Below are 18,632 nucleotides of genomic sequence, written 5' to 3' on the forward strand. Positions count from 1 at the left end.
CTCAACTCACGTCCATCTCCGATTTGTATCTCGGCTCGTGTATCTGAACAGCAGTCGAGCATGGCCGATTTGGCCGACGTGCCTAAGACTTCGAACAGATGTATACCATATGTACATATGTACATGGATATGTAGGTTACCCGATGGGCGGTTGCCAAAGGGGGGCGTGGCAGACAGTGGCCAACTGGTAGTCGGTGAGCTGACATTTCCCCTGGCAGTTGAAAATCATCCCAATCACTTACCTAAACTGTTTAGCTTTACCTACTCATATGTGTGTCTTTCGAATTTTTGGAATTTCCGTGCGTACTCCCGCGTATCTCTAGTCATTTTTCACTTTCCACCAACTGAATGTGTTAGGTATGCCATAACCCATACCCATTATCTTGGCTTGTATCGCGAGCGATTTTATCTAATTGGTTTCCATTTTGCGGTTTGGTCAAGTGCATGGCAAGAAAGAAAAGAGTTATTACGTGACCTTTGTTAATTACATGAAAGGAGTGGCGAAGAGGAAGGAGGCACAAGTGGGTGGGGGTTTTAGATAGTGTTTAGTGTCTCACACTAAATGGAGCAATTGTTCAAAGTAAATTTCGTAATAAAACGGATAGTAGTACAGATGTGTATTTCAATTCAAATGAGTTCAATTTGTAAATTAAAAAAGTGTTTATGACTAAGATTGTACTGTAATTCCCTAGGAAAATATCATAATGTTAAACTTAAAGCCATTTAATGCCGTATTAATGCCATAGTGTAAGAAATCCTTTATTAAGATTATCTAAAATCCTTAACTACCAAAAAGGGTCATAAAGTAAGGCAAATGCAAATTTGTAACACCTTCGTCTTGCTAAAATATAATAAATGATTTAGTCGTAACACTTAACAATGACACGCATTTATCTCGCCTGACTTCGGCTTATTTCTGTTTCCCTAACACCTTTATTATACAATTACGAGGCGTCCACCCACTTGGTGGCCAACAGCACTTGGCCAACAATTAATTGCGTTTAGTTTGGTATGCACCGCCAGACATTAGATGAAAACCGAAATGCTCAAACAAAAAACGAAAAACTGGCACGCTTCGCGGGCATGGATAATGAGTTGTCCGCAATGAGCGGCAATTTGCTGGCCGAAAAATCGAAAAATTATATATATATATATATATACCTAGTTCCAAATAAATGCAGAAGGCAATAAATAAAACAAGACGGCAAAAAATTAAAAGTGAAAGCTGTCAATCAAAACCAAAACGTAGCTAACCATCAAGTATCGCCGAGATTCCATACAATCGCCACTTAATGCTGATGGTGCGATTTTCGCATTTGCCAGATAAATCATATTATCAATCGATTTTAACACCCAAAATTAAATTGGCAGGAATTTTTTAATATCCTCGCTCAGTAAAAAAAATTTAATTCAAAGATACATTTAATTTTCCAACTTTAAAAGCATTAAGGACAATTGTAATTTAGTAGAAGCTTAAAACAGTTTTACAGCCATTGTACATTTTAGTTAGGACGTCAACCAAAGACGTGTAGAAAATCAAGGAAACGTAGATAAAAATGTAGAGTTAACAATTGATTAAGATTCCTCGAACTGGATTCTAAATGTCTTGACTTTGCAAGCATTCTTACTAGTCCTTCTTGTTATTAAAATGATATCATGATCTAAACATTCAATTACAATTCTATGTAAGAAGCATATATTTAATATAACAAAAAAAAAATCGGACAAAAAGTTAAAGCTTATGTCGTAAAATATCGCTGAGCTTAGAGCTCGGTATGTTTTCCGCCCAGATACTCCTCCTTGATCATGTCCGCCCCCTTCTCGGCGATCATAATGCATGCAGCATTGGTGTTGGCACCCACAATGTCGGGCATAATGCTGGCATCGATCACCCTCAATCCCTTGGCACCATGAACCCTCAATTGGGGATCGACCACGGCAGTGGGATCAGTGGATGGTCCCATGCGAGTGGTTCCGACCGGATGGTAAACGGTGGTGGTCATGTGACGGATATAGCAACGCCAGTAGTCATCCGACTGATAGGTCAGACCATTGCATGCCTCCAAATCCAGTTTGTGGAGTGCGGCCTCCCTCTCACTGAAGGCTTTGGTATTCGGCAAGTTCTTGTAGATGTTCAAGGCCCTAATATAGGTGTCTACATCGCGCTCATCGGTCATATAACCGGGATCGATGATCGGAGCGTCCAAATAGTTCGCAGATTGCAAGGTCAAACTTCCCGCCGAGAATGGCTTCAGATGCAGCAAATACGTAATGTAGGTATTGGTCTCCTGATTGGCCGACAAAATGCTCTTGGCCACGCGATCATTGAATCCGGTTGCAGCCACATAGCCCTTAAGTTCAGGACTCTGCATTAGGCTGAAGAAATTGGTGGTCTGGATGTCCGGATTGGGTCCCTCAATCGAGGTGGTGTTAATGAATCCCGTCAAGGCGGTGGCCTCGTGGTGCAACAGTTTGCTATAACGACCCATCAGCAGATTGTACATGGCATCCACTAGCTCCTCCTCGGTTGGTTTGCGAGCAGTTGACTTGTCGATCTGGAAGATCATCGGCAGACTGGCGTGATCCTTGAGGTTCTCACCCACGGGAAGGTCCAGTTTCACGGGAATTCCCAGGCTCTTCAAGTGATCGGCGGGACCGATGCCTGAGAAAATAAAAAGTTTCAATTACTTAAACTAATTCACTTCATATTTAAAGTCTCAAATGCTTAACTAGTTTCGGTGTATCATTAAAACCAGCTGTATATTTAACTGCGTATTTTTTGTTTTGTTTAGAATGTTTGATATACATAGAGAAACCAGTTCCTAAGTCAAACTAAAAAACCAGTCCCATTTTAGTTTAAAATTCATGTGAGTTATTATGAAAATTGTTTTAGAACTTGTTCTTCAAGAAGATTTTCTCTAAATATTCCGCTTAAATAATTTCACTAACTGTTTCTTATTGTTTTTCATTGCAGGTTTGTGAATTTCAACTATGGTGAAATACTACACTTAAAATCTAGAAGTCGACACCTGGTAAACCCCACAATCGTAAAAGATTTGGTTATATCTCTAGAACGTTATTTTCCATACAAATTTTTACAAGCCCTACCGATCGGACAGACATACCCGCTTGACCTTGCGCGACCTTGCGGCCGATTTGACATTGACATCTCATCGACAAGAGGCTCCGTTGCTTGGGTCTGATATCGTATTCCGACTATCTAATCGTCCCCCGATCCGCGCTTATCAAAAGCCTTTTCAGGCTTTTCAGATGCAACAAATAAAAACAGAAGCTAAGCTAAAATCAACAAGATTTAGGGGCTTAAAGTAGGATTGAAGGATGAAAGTATGTATATCTCACTTGTGCACCGAGAAAAATTCTAATCTAAACACGCTATCGTGTTCGCATTTCCTTATTTTGAACTGGCTGTTATCAATTGCATATTGAAAAGGTACCTCGTTTTAAACACTATCAAAATTTAACTATCCGGAGATCCGAAATGATATTTATATGTTATCAAGAATAGAATATCAAAAAATACGTTTAGCGCGGTCATTTAAACGGGTTTTCTGATATTTTTGAAGGTTTTGAAAACAAATTATCTATATGATGATATCAACAAATACTGTTAGTAATGCCTACTTTCATATTCGAATTTCGACTAACTAACTGTAAAACTCACCTGAAAGCAACAGGATCTGAGGTGAACCAATGGCACCGGCGGACACGATGACCTCCTTACTGGCCTTCACCGTGTACTCCTTCTTGCCGCGATGCACAAAGGTCACACTTTCGGCTCGATTGTTACGATCCAGATTGATCTTCTTGACGTGAGCATGTCGCAGGATGTGCAGATTGGGCGTATTCTTCTTCAGATGAGATCGGGCGGTGGTGATACGACGACCACCATCCTGAGTGCCCAAGATGTCCATTTGACCCACAAACGAGCCTTCGGTAAAGTCCGGAGCACTGCCGTAGCCCATCTCCTGCATGCCGGCGCGTATGGTAGTGCGGAATTCGTTGTCGGATACATAATTGTTCAGTCCCATTGGTCCACCGACGCCATGATCGCCGGGCTTGTAGTCCGGTCGCGTGGAACGCAGATCCTCGGCCTTGCGGAAGTGTTTCAGCACCTCATCGTAGCCCCATCCGGGATTGCCCCTCTCTTCCCAGTCATCGAAATCCTTACGCGTTCCTCTGGCATAGATCATGGCATTCATTCCATTCGTGCCGCCCAACATTTTGCCCCTCGGCCAGTGGCAACTTTCGCCCTTCATCGCCATGCACGCACGTCCGTTCGGTTTCGAGTGGTATTGCCAATCCCATTCGGAGAATTGGGTGGCCATGTGCCAGGCAACGAACTCCGTCTCAATTGGTGGATCACCACCGGCCTCCAGGAGCAGCACTTTCCAGTTCTTTACCTCGGCCAGACGACCAGCAACCACTGCGCCCGATGTACCCGATCCAATCACAATAAAGTCGTAGTCATGCTTGAAGCCACCAGCCTGTTCCAGCCAATCGCCCTTGTCCTCTGGCCATTGATTTTGTCCGCTCAAATCGCAGTACTTGGTAATCAGCGTGGACAGGAGCAAGGACATCAGCGTATTTGCCGGACCCGCCGAACGGGCAGCGCACTGGGCGCTAAGGAACTCCATTGTGGTGTTCCAAAATGTCCTTTAGTTGTGCTAAAAGAAAAATTGGCCATTAGTGCAACAGTAAAAAGAAATAAGAGCATTTTAAAAAGTTCTGGGAATAAAAAACACAGAGTTTTAAAATTCTTCTTTAAAGAATATTTAAGGAAAAATACTTTTTTTTATTATTAGATAAAAAATTGTCAGAAATACTACTTATACTAAAGCCATCCCAAACAAAAAGCAAAACAAAAAAAGTATTTAAAAAACAATAGGACATGTTTAAGAACCTTTCCTCAAACAATAATAAATTAAACTCTGCTCTTAAAAAAATGTTCAATAGGAGCTTTAGCAAACTAGCAGTTAGTATTTGGTCCTCCGTTTCTATTTTCCTTGCCAAGGATTTCGGAAGTTATCGGTATGAATCTATCTGGTTTAAAAATTCCATAAGTCTTCTTCCTTATAAAATTAAAAATCCTGAACTTTAAGCCTTGCACTATAAATCCACGGAATACCCACTGGCTAAGCACTGTATTATCCTCGTGTGATCCTGCGGTTATTCTCGACTTCAAAAATCCGTAATCCACCTGCGGCACACGTGCGAACGCTCTCTCCGCTCGACGACAACTGTTCTACCGGACCGGCTTTCAACCGGAATTTGTACGGCCGGGCCGCGAACGCTTTTCGTATGCCATCGGCGTTCGTAAATCAACAAAAAAAAAAAAAAAACAAAAATCGCTTGGAGACATTTGCATTTCGCTTCGAGTCGTATGTGTACGAGTATATAGCCGTAACTAGGTGTATGGCATATATACCCATATATACACAGACATAAATTAGACGCACCTTCCGCCTTCAGCAGCTGCACGGCACTCCCCTTATCACTCGAAGATTAGCTAACCGTGGTGTGATAAGCCCGCAGCGACCCATAGAAGCCACCCAAAATCGAGATTAGAGATTGGAGAATGGAGAATCTATAGCCTCCCTGGGCTCTGCACTCGGTTATCTTTATGCTCGTTGGTGGCCGTGTTTTTTTCTTCTTTTTTTCTTTCGCTTCCAGCTGATAAGAGCAGGTTGTATTTTTGTTGGGGTATCGCCAGCGTAAACCTGTTGTTTGGGTTTGTGGGTTAAGTTTGGACCAAATATGCTAAACATCTTAATAATGACAGGTACTTTAGAAGCTGATTTTTATGTTGTATCTATTTCTTTATCCGTAGCTTGGTTCTTCCTTGTAAATAAGTTAGAGAATTCTACGGCGAAATGTTACAGAAAGTTTATCTATTTGTTTTTCGAAGCTCGCTTAGGTCCATCATTAATTGGCAAGCTGTAGGATTCATTTATGATATTTATATAATCTATTAACTTATAATTATAAAAGCGCATATTTCATATTTTAGGAAAAAAACAAACACATAAGCATTGGCTTTTGTTTTCTAAATTTTTTATTATAATTGTAGAAAAAAAAAACTCTATTTAATAACCAATACTTAAACAATAACAAAAAAAAAATCTTTTTGAAAAATACTTGCAAAACATTTTATAAATATCGATTTAAGAATTTTGTTAAACGTGGGCTAAACTTGTTGCTAAGAACCTTCTCGTAATGCAAAGGAAAGGGTGTAGTAATTTACATAGTTCGATAAACCGAATTGTGATGAAATCTATACATTTAAATGGATGCATTTTGTTTTGATATCAACAACTGATGTTGTTGACAAGTTGCCAATCGAAACGAGTTCTGTGTTTGGAATCATCAAACTAGAATTCATCCGCATGCATATGCGGCACCCATAGACCTCCATTGGCGCCAACTGCCTCACCCTGGTAATCCTCCTGGATGAAGTGGGCCGCCCTCTCACCAATCATCACCGTGGCCGCATTTGTATTGGCACTGACCACCGCTGGCATTATGCTGGCATCCGCCACTCTAAGGTTCTCCAATCCATGGACCTTCAAACGCTGACTCACACAGGCCTCGTTATCGTAGTCGGGGCCCATTTTCACGGTGCCCGATTGATGGTAACAGGTGACGGTGAAGTATTTGGCATAGCATCGCCAGTACTCCTCACTGCGGTAGTTCTCTATTTGATCGCACTCTTTAATCGGAATCCTAGCGATCTCGGCCAGATGATCCTGAAAAGCTTTCGTCTGTTCGAGGGACTCGATGTAGCGTATGCCCCTCATCAAGGTGGCCACATCCTCCGATTCCGTTAGATAATTACTGGTTAGGATCGGCGGCACCTTGGGATCTGTACTCTTTAGACGCAATTCACCTCTGGCCGCAGGATGTGAGAGTAGAACAAAAACGCACAGCAAATGGGAGTCCTTAAGATATTCTTGCAATACTTCTGTATATTGGTCTTGAATGGATAGACCCTTGGTAAAAAGTTCTAGCGAAGCGTGATGGGCTCTCTGAAAGAACATATGATGGTTCTCGGTATCCGGATAAGCACCATCGCTACTCGCATTTGTGTTTATAAACCCCACCAAGGAGGCGGTGCTGTGAGCAGCCAGAGGTCCGGCGCGATAGATTAGGTACTGATATATGCTATCCAGGGCAGCCTGATCCGTCATTGGCTCGCCTTGACCCTCATCCAGTCTCAAAAAGACGGGCACAAGGACATGATCCTGGAGATTGCGTCCAACTCCTGGAAGATCTAGTTTTACGGGTATGCCCAACTCCTTCAAATGTTTACTGGGCCCAATGCCGGAACGCAGGAGAAGTGCTGGTGAATCGATGGCGCCGGCCGAGATCACCACATCCTTGGTCACTTTCACTCGATGGGTAACACCAGCCCTTTCGAATTTAACTTCTTTCACCGTTTCGCCATCGAGATCCAATTTGGTGACCAGTGCATTCTTGACCACATGAAGATTGGGACGAGACTTGGAGACTGCACCCAAATATCCTTTGCCTGTGCTCATCCTTTGACCTTGTCTCACGGTACCCGGCACATGGGAATAGCCCGTATCACTGCCCTCTTGGAATCTCTCCACATATGGCTGTCCCAACTCCCGACCTCCATCGATGATCATTTGATGTATGTCATTATCTTTTCGCTCGAACGGTTTTAGGGTTACATAACCCTTAGGATGGGTGGCATTACCTTGAGGCGTGACCGACTTTTCGAAGAACGGCATCACTTGATCATAGCTCCAGCCCGTGCTTCCCATTGCCGCCCAGCCATCGAAGTCCCTGCGATTGCCACGAACATATAGCATGGCATTCACTCCTCCCGATCCTCCCAGCATTTTGCCTCGTGGCCAATAGCAGCGACCATCTTTCATTGCCTGACAGGCCTCATCACTGGGCTCTGTGAAGTAATTCCACGTGAAGTTCGTGTGCTGCAGTCCAAAGAATAGTGCCGGCAACTGCGAGGGAATATAGAATATTATATATAATATATTAGTTTCTAATTATTGCATACTTATAGACATAAAATGATTTTTGAGGGAAATTTTAAACTAATGCTATGAAGAATGCTACAATAATTTGTATGCAAATTTAAATGCAGTAACATCAATTGATTTTGGTAACTCTATTACCTCCTTTTATGAGAATTGTTTATTCCATCATTATAATTACATTTACGATTATTATTTTATGGTATGGTGTTGGTGTGGGTTTGTTTTGCCTCGTTAGTAGATGGAAAAGCTCAAGAGTGGAAAAGTTTAGTTTAGATTGTATTTTACAGAGCTTTGTGTGTAAGATTAGAAAAAACCAAGGTACGATCTCATGGCATATGCCAATATATGATGGCACTCACCTCAGATTCGACGGGTGGATCACCGCCCGCCTCCAGGACGAGCACTCTCCAGTCGGGATTCTCGCTCAGCCGGCTGGCCACCACGGATCCCGCAGATCCTGCTCCAATGACCACAAAATCGTAGGGTTGACTCAAATCGCCAACATAGTCCACTGGCCACTGGCTGGCGGGCGAAACTAGACACTGGGACGATAGAAGCGTTTGCACAAGAATGGTCACCATGCCACTCCATAATCCAATGCCAGGTGTTGCTGGAACGGATCCACATGGATCTGGGCCAATGGCCGCCGCATCCAAGTTAAGATTCTGGCCACCGTCTAGTGACATTGCGTTTTGCTTTTCCGTTAGCCTGTGCCACTCGTTTGGACCCGGTTCTATTTGACTCTGAGGCGCAGTCGCGGCTGAAGATTCGCTTTTATAGCCACTGATCTGATAAGCAGGTACAGTGCATCCTCCCCCTGCGGCGACCAACCGACGAGGACGTTGACTTAGCCATTGGCAGAGCGAGAGCGAGATAATAAATACGCTTAATGGTGATTAATTTAATTTTTCAATACACAAGAAGAAAATACAAAACGGTAAGGAAACCAAACTAAATTTTAATGTAAATGTTGTAAAAATGTTTTGCGGATTTCTTTAAACATTCTTAGCAGCTTTATAAAACTTTAATCAATGTGAAAACTGTAAAAAGCTTACTTTGACTTTAATGCTTATCGAAACATCGTTGTTTGTCTTTTTTGTGTGTGTCTTTATTTTTAACGATAAAGAGTGAAGCATTATACGTTTTAAATAAATGTTAGTAGTGTATAGAAATTGTTCAGTTTCTGAATCGGCATCATCACGATGAGAACCAGAATAGCAATCGAAATGAGTTCATCGGTCATTTGAACTACTTTCTTCCAATTACTTTATATATTTTTCGATCGCTTCGCATTCTGGATGCAATTGGAATATTTTGATGAAGTGCATATAAACAAATAGCCATAATATAATATAATATTAATAATTACATATGTGCTATATTTCTAAAATCAAAGCATAGATTTAAAAAATAAGAAAATTGTTTTTAAAATTTTATAACATTTTTTAAACTTCATATATAATTAAAATATAATATAATATATATTTGAATAGCATTGCTCGCCATTTAAGAGCTGCAGCCAAGTTAGAATGAAAAAAAAAACAACGTAACAGAGATTTCCTTGATAACACATTTAGATAAGAAAAATGGCTTTGAAAACTGAGTTCCAAACTGCACAGTTTTTATCGCTCCGAAAAAGTCGTAACCAGATTAAACGAGTATTATAAAATCATTTATAGCACTTGGCTCGACACAAACAAACATTAAGACGGCAAAAAAAATCAAAGCAGTTCAGCTTAATGAAAAACAAAAAGAAAAAAAAAAACAAAACAAAAATGCAGCTTTACAAAGTAATTAAAACGCTTGCCCGAAAAGGCGCTTAAAAATTAGAGACAATTATTTTTGGGTTATTTTGGAATTCAGGTTAGCGCCACCTGGCGGTCAGAGCCCGCTGTTCATGGCCGTGCGAATAAATTGAACAGGGGCAGGGGGTACGGCATTCGCTGCTGCCGCAATCAGACTGCCAACGGGCGCCAAATTTAAACCAGCACTTAGATCTATACAGAAAAAATGTCAGATCAATAAAAATATTTATGTAATTTCAAGCTTTTGTAATTGTATCTTAAAATGTATTCAAAGTTTACGAACAAACTGGATTGAGTTTACGAAAATAGTTGAAAATTCTGGTACAATACTGTGTTCATTCATGAAAATAATAATCCGAACTATATCTTTGAATGGTATCTATTCTTAAGAAGGCTGCAAAGTGCTGCAGAAAACAAGATCTTTTGCATTCGAAAAGATTGAAATGTCTGGTATTTCTTGTGATTTGATTACATTTTTCGGAACATTTCAACACATACCCGATGGATCGTTGATGGGCAATTGATCATCACCAAATACGGTTCTGCTTGCAGCTGCAGTTCCCGTTTCAGTTGCCGTTCCTGTTATCACATCCTCGGCGACGAAGAACTGTTGCGACCTGGCCAGGCTGGAGTCCAGCAGGAGCAGCAACACCACGAGCAGAATGCACTTGGCGGGCAGCTTGTGGAGCGTCATCTTGCGTTCAGTGGCGGACGTGGAATGACCAGTTCAATCGCCGCGCACTCGCATGAAAAGTCTCGAAAACCTCTTCCGATTTGCGGCCCAATGCAAAGCCATGGCCCACTGAGACACTCAAACTGGTAAAACTCGTAAGCTCGCGCTGCCATTTGCCATTTAGGTTCAGTGGCCGCTCATAAATTACGAGCAAAATCGATTGAGAACAATGCTTTCATATCATGAATGAAACTAACAGATACTCCTTGCCATATTTCCATAATTACAAAAAAATATTTGAAAGAAATGTTTATAGGAAAATAGTTAGATTAACATAAGTAATCAAAATAAAAGGGAATAATTTTAAAAATCTTTTTAATTATTTAATTTTTAAGCTACTAAGCCACAAAACGAATATGCTCTCCAATCGAAACTATACCGGAATACAAAATCATAAGTAATCACTACAAAATTGCGAAAGTTCCGAACGCTGGGAAGTGCTATTACAAGTTCTCACACTTTAAAACAGAGAATTGAGCATAAATGAAAAACTAAATGAATTGAATTGAAAATGGGAAACAAACAGCACCATGAGTCAAATGAATGCCAAGATCATTACCAAAGCAAATTAGCTGACCTGCGGAATGACAACAATGAATAGTTCTCCATTATACTATATGGTTAGTTTCAATTGATATATGGATTACTAATCGCAGTGGCTGCATTCGTTGACTCTCAGGCGAAAAAAAAAAGAAAAAATCCAATGCCATATGTGGCCATTAGCCAGGCATGCATTTAACTTAATAGTTCTCGAAGGGCTTATCTAGGTTGCAAGATCGTTTTTCTATCATATCCATAAATACCTTCTCATGATTGGCAAATGTATTATGTATATATTTATAAAGGTTCTCCCATTGCACGAGTAACACGTTTTTTGTTGCAAGTTTACTCTATATATGAAAGCCAACGCAGCCATCGTTTGCTCGGTTTAAAAATTAGTTTATTGCTTTAAATTAAAGTACAAAGGAAATGATATCATGGTACCTAACCCCAACCTCCATCTCTATAGTGGCGCCAGTCCTCCTTGATGATATCCGCTCCCCTTTCCGCCAGCATTAGAGTCGGAGCATTCGTATTTCCAGTTGGAATAGTGGGCATTATACTGGCATCGATGACCCGCAATCCTCGCATTCCTCTGACCCGCAGTCGGGGATCTACGACACCGGCGGGATCCGAAGCTGGAGCCATTTTGCATGTGCCCACCGGATGATAGATCGTCTGCGAGTAAAATCTGGCCAAGCACTCCCAGAAGGCATCGCTGAGGTATTCCACTTCCGGGCAATTGCGCCACTCGTAGATATTCATAGTGGCATTCAGGGATTGCATCACCGGCGTTTGGGTTAGACGATGGGCCAACTTCAGGCCTTCCACCATCACGGCCATATCGTGCGGATCGTCATAGTAGTTGGCATGGATTAGAGGATGAACTTTAGGATCTGCAGAGCGTAACTGTAGGTATCCTCTGGAGCGTGGTCGCATCAGCAGTGGAGCTATTACAAACGAGTCCTGGTAGAGCACCGGCTCAAACGCCTCGGCATAGTTGTCCAATGTAATGGCAGCTCCTCTGCGACCAATCATTCCACCATCGGCTCCATAGCCATAGCTGCCCATAAAGATCTGAACATCGGGCCAATCCAATCGGGGATCCTGATAACGAGTGCTGAAAAAGCCCATCACCTCACTCACTGGCATGGCGTAGAAGAAGCTATCTGATCCTTGAACGAAATCCTCAACCGCCTGTTCATTCATCATTTCGGGCACAATAAACGACAGATGGCGATTTTGTCCACTGTCAAACGTATAGATTGCACCCGAGGTGGAGATGTGATCCTGCAGATTGCCACCCACTCCCGGTAAATGCTGGACCACCGGAATGCCTTGTGGTTCCAGTTGATCCCTAGGGCCCACACCGCTGACCATCAGCAGCTGTGGACTAGCCAAGGATCCTGCGGACAGAATCACCTCTCGTTTGGCTCTGACCGTGTGCTTCAGCAGACCATATTCAAAGATCACTCCAATTGCTCGATGGGATTGCGGATCGATCACAATTCGCTCGACAAATGCTTTCAGGACGATATCCAAATTAGGACGCTGCCAACTGCGTCGAATATATCCTTTGTTGGCACTACAGCGCAATCCATCGCGAAGGCTTCCATGCGGTGGAGCGAATCCTGTCTGAGATCGACCATTGAAATCACCATCGGGATGAACCATGCCCAGCTGTTGGGCAGCTCTCATGAAAATATCCAAAAGTGGCGAAGGAAATCTAGAAAAAATGACTTTGAAAAATGCAATTTCTCAGTGGTATTTGCAATTCACCTATATCTTTCAACGGAAATGGGACCTCCATGTCCATGATACGGACTATGTTCGAATCCAGGCACCCTCATGTCCTCCAACTTGCGGAAATAGTGCAGAATATTGTCATAATTCCAGCCGGGATTTCCCAATGCCGCCCATTGATCGTAGTCCCGTCTATTTCCACGTATATACATCATCGCGTTGATGGAACTGCATCCTCCCAAAACTTTGGCCCTTGGCCAAAAGCAGCGTTGATCCTCCATGGCCAAGCAGTAGCGATCCGATGGTTCGGTAAGATACTTCCAGTCCCACGGGCTTCGCTGGAATACCGGATACAATTGCGGCAAATCGATGAGAAGAGGCTCATCCCCACCGGCTTCCAAAAGTAGTACGCTCCATTCCGGATTCTCCGAGAGTCTGGCGGCTAAAACACAACCCGCCGATCCGCCGCCAATGACTATAAAATCGTAAGATTCACGAAGATCTTCGATATGTATGGAGCGTACGCGATGCTGCTCATCCACAATATCCGGCCGTTGCTCTAGGATTCCCTTGTTCAGTAGCAGAATGATCATGGCCGAGGGACCAAGGGTCAGCAGAAACCGCCACATGGCCACAAACGTGTTGATCGCCGACATTGTGAAAATACAACTGACTGATTATCGGCGCAACTATTTTTCTATACTCCAACGAAACTGCTGATCCAGCTTAAGTTAATTTTGCTGATCCACCAAGATGCATTATATCTGTGAGTGCATTGACCAATATGCAAAACACGGGCTTCTGCAATCCCAGTTACTCCAAGATAACACTGGTCTGCAAAAGAAAATAGTAATACAGAAATTCTACCTTATGTTTATTAAAGTTTATTAAACTGTAAAATCCGTAATCTGCATTGTTTAAATTGGCGTATGTTCTTAATATCGTCTGAATCAGATGAGGAATATAATATGTATAACAACTTGATACTAAACAATGGATATTATTTATAGAGCATTCTTATAGCCTTACTCCAAGCACGACCATAAACAAATGGGCTGACCAAAACAAAACAGCATTCAAAAAATGAGAAAGAAAAAAATGGAAAATACGATAAGCGTGGAAGATCATAAATAAACTCGTGCACTGAAAGGCAACTGAGTTCGCAGTTAAGCTATTAAAAAATGCTTGTTCATATCGTTCATATGCACATTTAATTGGTCATTTACAATTGGTTCAAAAGCAGACTAGACTTTAACCTTTACTCCAAGATCTAAATATTATTAATAATAATTAAATTAAGAAGTGATGGGAATTGTTAGTTTCGATTAAAAGCTGTTTTACAAAAACATTTTCCTTCATTTTCATTTTCCTTCCGCTGGAAAATAAGTATGGATCTATTTGTCTGAATATGAAATGTAATATCTCGTTAAGCTCGTTATTAAATTCCTAATCGATTGGAATCCCAATTTGAACACTTAAATTTCTTGCCATTTTTTTTTTTTAATTTTTCCCCGTACAAGAAATGCGAAAATTTGTCAAAAAATTATTTTTACAAAATCCTTTAAAAAGTGATAGGAATAGTTAGTATTGCTAATAAGGAGTATAAAAATGTAATTCTTTTTGCTGTGTGACCATTTTATGTCAAGTTATAGCCAAAAAAAAAAACATTCTTAAATATTGCATTTTTTACAAAAATGCATTTCCTGATTTTTTGGAAAAAAAAATCTGTATTTTGATCAAAACTTTGAAAATAATAATCCAAATATGCAATGTCATACCTTGCTGAGTTTGTTTTTTAAATCCCAATCGATTTGCATTCAAGTTTGGGAATTCTAGGATTTTTCAATTTTTCTCAAATTTTGATGATGTTACCCCTTACAAAAAATGTAAAAATTTGGACAAAAACTAATTTTACAAAATCCGTTTAAAAGTGATAGGGGTTGTTAGTATTGGTCATAAGGAGTATAAAATGGTACTTCTTTTTGCTCTGTGACCATTTTTAGTCAAGTTATAGCCAAGAAAGCCAACTTGAATAATGAGTTTTTTGCCAAAAATAGCTTCCCAGATTTTTTGTGTAAATATATTTAGTATTTTGATCAAAACAACGGAAATAATTACCCAAATATGGAATATCATGTCTCGTTGAGTTTGTTTTTTAAATCCAATTCGATTTGCATTCAAATTTGGGAATTCTAGGTTTTTTCAATTTTTTGCAAATTTTTATGATGGTACCCCTTAAAAAAAATGCGAAAAATTGGTCAAAAATAAATTTTACAGAGTCCGTCCAAAAATGATGGGGATGGTTAGTATCGGTAATTAGGAGCACAAAACGGTAATCTTTTTGTCGGTGTGGACATTTTTAGCCAAGTATACCCAAAAAACCAATCTTAAATATTGCATTTTTGGCCGAAACTCGTTTTCCTGGTTTTTGAGAAAAAAAATAATCAGTATTTTGAGCAAAACATTGAAAATAATGGCCCAAATATGGAATGTCATACCTCGCTAAGTTTGTTTTTTAAATCCAAATCGATTTGTATTCAAATTTGGGAATTCTAAATTTTTTCAATTTTTTGCAAATTTTTAAAAAAATGCGAAAATTTGGCCAAAAATTAATTTTACAAAGTCCGTTTAAAAGTGAAAGAAGTTGTTAGAATTGGTAATCAGGAGTATAAAATGGTAATTATTTTTGCTGGGTGAACATTTTTAGCCAAGTTATACCCAAAAAACCAATCTTAAATATTGCATTTTTGGCCGAAACTCGTTTCCCTGATTTTTTGAGAAAAAAATAATCAGTATTTTGAGCACAACATTGAAAATAATGGCCCAAATATGGAATGTCATACCTCGCTGAGTTTGTTTTTTAAATCCAAATCGATTTGTATTCAAATTTGGGAATTCTAAATTTTTTCAATTTTTTGCATATTTTTATGATGGTACCCCTTAAAAAAATGCGAAAATTTGGCCAAAAATTAATTTTACAAAATCCGTTTAAAAGTGAAATGGGCGATTAGTATTTGTTATAAGGAGAATAAAATGGTAATTTTTTTTGCTGTGTGACCATTTTTAGCCAAGTTATACCCAAAAAACCAATCTTTAATATTGCATTTTTTGGCAAAATTCGTTTCCCAGATTTTTCGAGAAAAAAATAGACAATATTATAAGCAGAACATTGAAATAATTGGCCCGAATATGGAATATCATACCTCGTTGAGTTTGTTTTTTAAATCCAAATCGATTTGTAATTAAGTTTGAGTAAGTACTAATACTTTCTTGATAACGCAAATATTGAATACCTCTTTGAGTTATTAAAAAAAAAAATAAAACAAAAAATTAATTTTCATACCCACGAAAAAAGTCGTCTATAACACTGTTAATTAGTTGTTTAAAGCATTTAATCTTTCAGCCATACGACTCTTCATCGCCAAGTTATGATGAAAAATCGGTTGTAAATATCAAGTATTTGAAGTAGTTTAAAAATTATTATACTATCACAAAAATGTGAAACCTTCCATACCAACTACTTATGCTAAAGCTTTATTGGTCAAACAAAGATATGGTTTTGGTTTTTTACAAAGATATCAAAACTTATTTGCAGTTTCTCTTAAAGTTATAATACATATTATAAAAGATCAGCATTCCTGAATCACCTCATTATTCGCCTCCCGATCGTCGAGAATCATTTGTGCCCCTTTTTCACCAATCATCATGGCGGGTCCATTCGTATTGCCCGCTGGCAATTCCGGCATAATGCTGGCATCCACCACACGAAGACCCTTGACCCCATGAACCCTCAATCTTTCGTCCACCACGCCTCCATTCTCCTGGGAATCCACTCCCTTTCTTGGAGCCATGCGACAAGTGCCCACGGAATGCCAGGCACCCACATAGAAATATCGGATGTAACACAACCAGTAGTCATCGGAATCGGCAGCTAATGTATCGCATTCGTGGAGGGGCGGCTTCCAAAGTCGTAGACCACATCGACGAAAAGGTCGGGTTTTGCTCAACTTTTGAATATATCGCACATAGCGAAGTAGCGTCTGCTGATCCTCTACAGCCTCGCCATAGTGGTTTTCGATTTTTGCCTGATCAGCGGAATTTTTACTCGATAGACTCACTTTGCCATGTGAAAGGGGACGCAACAGTGAGCCCATTATTTGCAGTAGATCTCCTTTCTGCAAGATATCCTGCTGAGCCTGAATCAACTCTGGCCGAAAGCCCAAATAGCCAAAGCTTCCGGTACTTCCTTTGGGCAAAAGAGTGTGGGCCACCACATGCAGATCGGGTTCACCACGACTGCTGCTCGGCGAACTGGAATTGATGTAGCCCATCATGTAGAAGCCACTGGCCAAAGGACCCTTCTGATTATCCAGTAGATACTGTGTGATAGATACAGGAGCATAGGGATTTTCTGTGGGATCCCGTGTACTGTTGACGGCACAATTCGAACCGAAGAGCAGAAACAATGGCATCATTCCATGATCTTGTAGATTTCGACCCACTGGAAGGTCCTGGTGCGTAGTTATATTCCATCTTTGTAGCTCCTCCCGCGGCCCGATGCCCGAAAGCAGAAGCAACTTGGCGGAATTGAGGGTTCCTGCGCTTAGGATGACTTCGCCTAACGTTTTCGCCGTGTGTTCCACACCATTTAGGGTATAAATCACTCCAGTTGCTCGGGATCCAGCCGCATTTAGTAGTACCCGCTGAACTTGAGCTCCTCGTATTACCTTTAGGTTACCTCTTCTATTCACTTGATCATTGGCCAAATACAAACGTGCGCTGCTGGCCCTTCGTCTTTGGTTAACGGTCACCGGGACATGATGAGTGTAACCGAACGTAGCACCCGCTATCAATGGCTGTTTCATCCGTGGTACACCCAGTTCTGCGGAACCGGAGTATATTAGGTTGGCCAACTTCAAGTTTAGCTTATTCGGTTGAAGATAGGAGGGATTCAGACGTTGTTGCAGGCGAGAGTAGGTCTTATGGACCTGCGTCCAATCCCAGCCGGTTGAATTCCAGCGTCTGAAGTTCTCCCGACTGCCGGGTATAAAGATATTGCCATTAATGGCACCACCACCGCCCATCATGCGACCATGCCACCAAACGCAGCCGTGCATGGATGCCATTGCCTGGCAGCATTTCGGATTGGGCACTGCTTCCTCCAGGAACATGTACCGCTCGTCATGATGCAGTGCACCGGTCAGACCAAAGATTTCCGATTCCAGCGGTGGTAATTGTCCCTCCTCCAGCAGCAGGACCTTCACCTGGCACAGCTCACTCAATCGACTGGCCACAATGGATCCGGCACTACCTGCACCCACCACTATATAGTCATAGCTCTCGATCTCCAACCGATCCTCTGGCGGTTCGTGTTGCAGCGGCCAGGCGGTGTTGTTGGCCAGGGCGAGGCTGGATGCATTCAGAGCTATGGCCACCGATTGCATCAGCGAAATGCCGAGGCCACTGCTATCCACCGAAAACAATTGGGTCACAACTGATGTAGTTTCTCCTGAAAACAGAAGCAACATCGGTAATAATATCCTATTGACGCGAAGGGTTCTTGTCTTCGCTGTCCGCGGTTTGTGTACGCGCTGATCGCCCATTTTTAACTAATTTAACACTAATCAAGTTAAGCGATCCGTTTGGTACGGCATTTCAGCCACAATTAAAAGAATATCGCGCACGATAACCATATCAACCAAAATATACGTATACTCTGTCCGCTTTTATTTAATTTTTCGGGCTGCTTTCTGTTTGCCGGCCATAAAAATA

At 41.1% G+C, this 18,632-nt stretch overlaps 6 protein-coding genes across 16 annotated transcripts in view; 1 reads left to right on the plus strand and 5 right to left on the minus strand.

The window, feature by feature from the left end:
- Flo2 (Flotillin 2) overlaps positions 1-18,632 on the plus strand; it is a 94,571-nt gene that overhangs the window by 60,906 nt on the left and 15,033 nt on the right. The window lies entirely within an intron of this gene.
- CG9512 (uncharacterized protein) lies at positions 1,563-5,268 on the minus strand. 2 transcript variants are annotated; one of them, NM_001298324.1, is made up of 3 exons: positions 5,151-5,268; positions 3,683-4,685; positions 1,563-2,662 (listed from the first exon to the last, which is right to left on the minus strand). In NM_001298324.1, exons 2-3 carry the CDS (start codon positions 4,653-4,655, stop codon positions 1,764-1,766), a joined length of 1,872 nt encoding a protein of 623 aa, NP_001285253.1. In that variant the 5' UTR covers positions 4,656-4,685; positions 5,151-5,268; the 3' UTR covers positions 1,563-1,763. The 2 variants fall into 2 exon arrangements, with proteins under 2 accessions (NP_001285253.1, NP_572982.1); NM_132754.4 differs by having other exon boundaries at positions 1,671-2,662.
- fiz (fezzik) lies at positions 6,053-9,427 on the minus strand. 2 transcript variants are annotated; one of them, NM_001298325.1, is made up of 2 exons: positions 8,399-9,427; positions 6,053-8,003 (listed from the first exon to the last, which is right to left on the minus strand). In NM_001298325.1, the coding sequence occupies exons 1-2, from the start codon at positions 8,723-8,725 to the stop codon at positions 6,390-6,392; spliced, it is 1,941 nt and encodes a 646-aa protein (NP_001285254.1). In that variant the 5' UTR covers positions 8,726-9,427; the 3' UTR covers positions 6,053-6,389. The 2 variants fall into 2 exon arrangements, with proteins under 2 accessions (NP_001285254.1, NP_572983.1); NM_132755.3 differs by having other exon boundaries at positions 8,399-8,789.
- On the minus strand, positions 9,592-10,564 carry CG14406 (uncharacterized protein). Of its 2 annotated transcripts, none has more exons than NM_132756.2 (2): positions 10,343-10,564; positions 9,592-10,036 (listed from the first exon to the last, which is right to left on the minus strand). In NM_132756.2, exons 1-2 carry the CDS (start codon positions 10,536-10,538, stop codon positions 9,921-9,923), a joined length of 312 nt encoding a protein of 103 aa, NP_572984.1. In that variant the 5' UTR covers positions 10,539-10,564; the 3' UTR covers positions 9,592-9,920. The 2 variants fall into 2 exon arrangements, with proteins under 2 accessions (NP_572984.1, NP_001285255.1); NM_001298326.1 differs by having other exon boundaries at positions 9,884-10,036.
- On the minus strand, positions 11,500-13,531 carry CG12398 (uncharacterized protein). Its single transcript, NM_132757.2, has 2 exons — positions 12,897-13,531; positions 11,500-12,843 (listed from the first exon to the last, which is right to left on the minus strand). The coding sequence occupies exons 1-2, from the start codon at positions 13,514-13,516 to the stop codon at positions 11,562-11,564; spliced, it is 1,902 nt and encodes a 633-aa protein (NP_572985.1). The 5' UTR covers positions 13,517-13,531; the 3' UTR covers positions 11,500-11,561.
- Positions 16,475-18,519, minus strand: Eo (Ecdysone oxidase). The gene has a single exon (NM_132758.2). It carries the CDS (start codon positions 18,461-18,463, stop codon positions 16,490-16,492), a length of 1,974 nt encoding a protein of 657 aa, NP_572986.1. The 5' UTR covers positions 18,464-18,519; the 3' UTR covers positions 16,475-16,489.

This window comes from Drosophila melanogaster, chromosome X, assembly GCF_000001215.4.
Source record: "Drosophila melanogaster chromosome X".
Lineage (NCBI taxonomy): Eukaryota > Metazoa > Arthropoda > Insecta > Diptera > Drosophilidae > Drosophila > Drosophila melanogaster.

Bases quoted from the DNA above. Each gene is read 5' to 3' on its own strand.
- Eo (NM_132758.2), bottom strand. From the start codon at position 18,463: ATGGGCGATCAGCGCGTACACAAACCGCGGACAGCGAAGACAAGAACC.
- CG14406 (NM_132756.2), bottom strand. From the start codon at position 10,538: ATGACGCTCCACAAGCTGCCCGCCAAGTGCATTCTGCTCGTGGTGTTG. The intron at 10,037-10,342 runs GTATGTGTTGAA...TTTTCTGTATAG, and splicing joins GCCCATCAACGATCCATCGG to ATCTAAGTGCTGGTTTAAAT.
- CG9512 (NM_001298324.1), bottom strand. From the start codon at position 4,655: ATGGAGTTCCTTAGCGCCCAGTGCGCTGCCCGTTCGGCGGGTCCGGCA. The intron at 2,663-3,682 runs GTGAGTTTTACA...TTATTTTCTCAG, and splicing joins TCAGATCCTGTTGCTTTCAG to GCATCGGTCCCGCCGATCAC.
- CG12398 (NM_132757.2), bottom strand. From the start codon at position 13,516: ATGTCGGCGATCAACACGTTTGTGGCCATGTGGCGGTTTCTGCTGACC. The intron at 12,844-12,896 runs GTGAATTGCAAA...CATTTTTTCTAG, and splicing joins ATTTCCGTTGAAAGATATAG to ATTTCCTTCGCCACTTTTGG.
- fiz (NM_001298325.1), bottom strand. From the start codon at position 8,725: ATGTCACTAGACGGTGGCCAGAATCTTAACTTGGATGCGGCGGCCATT. The intron at 8,004-8,398 runs GTGAGTGCCATC...ATTCCCTCGCAG, and splicing joins ATCCACCCGTCGAATCTGAG to TTGCCGGCACTATTCTTTGG.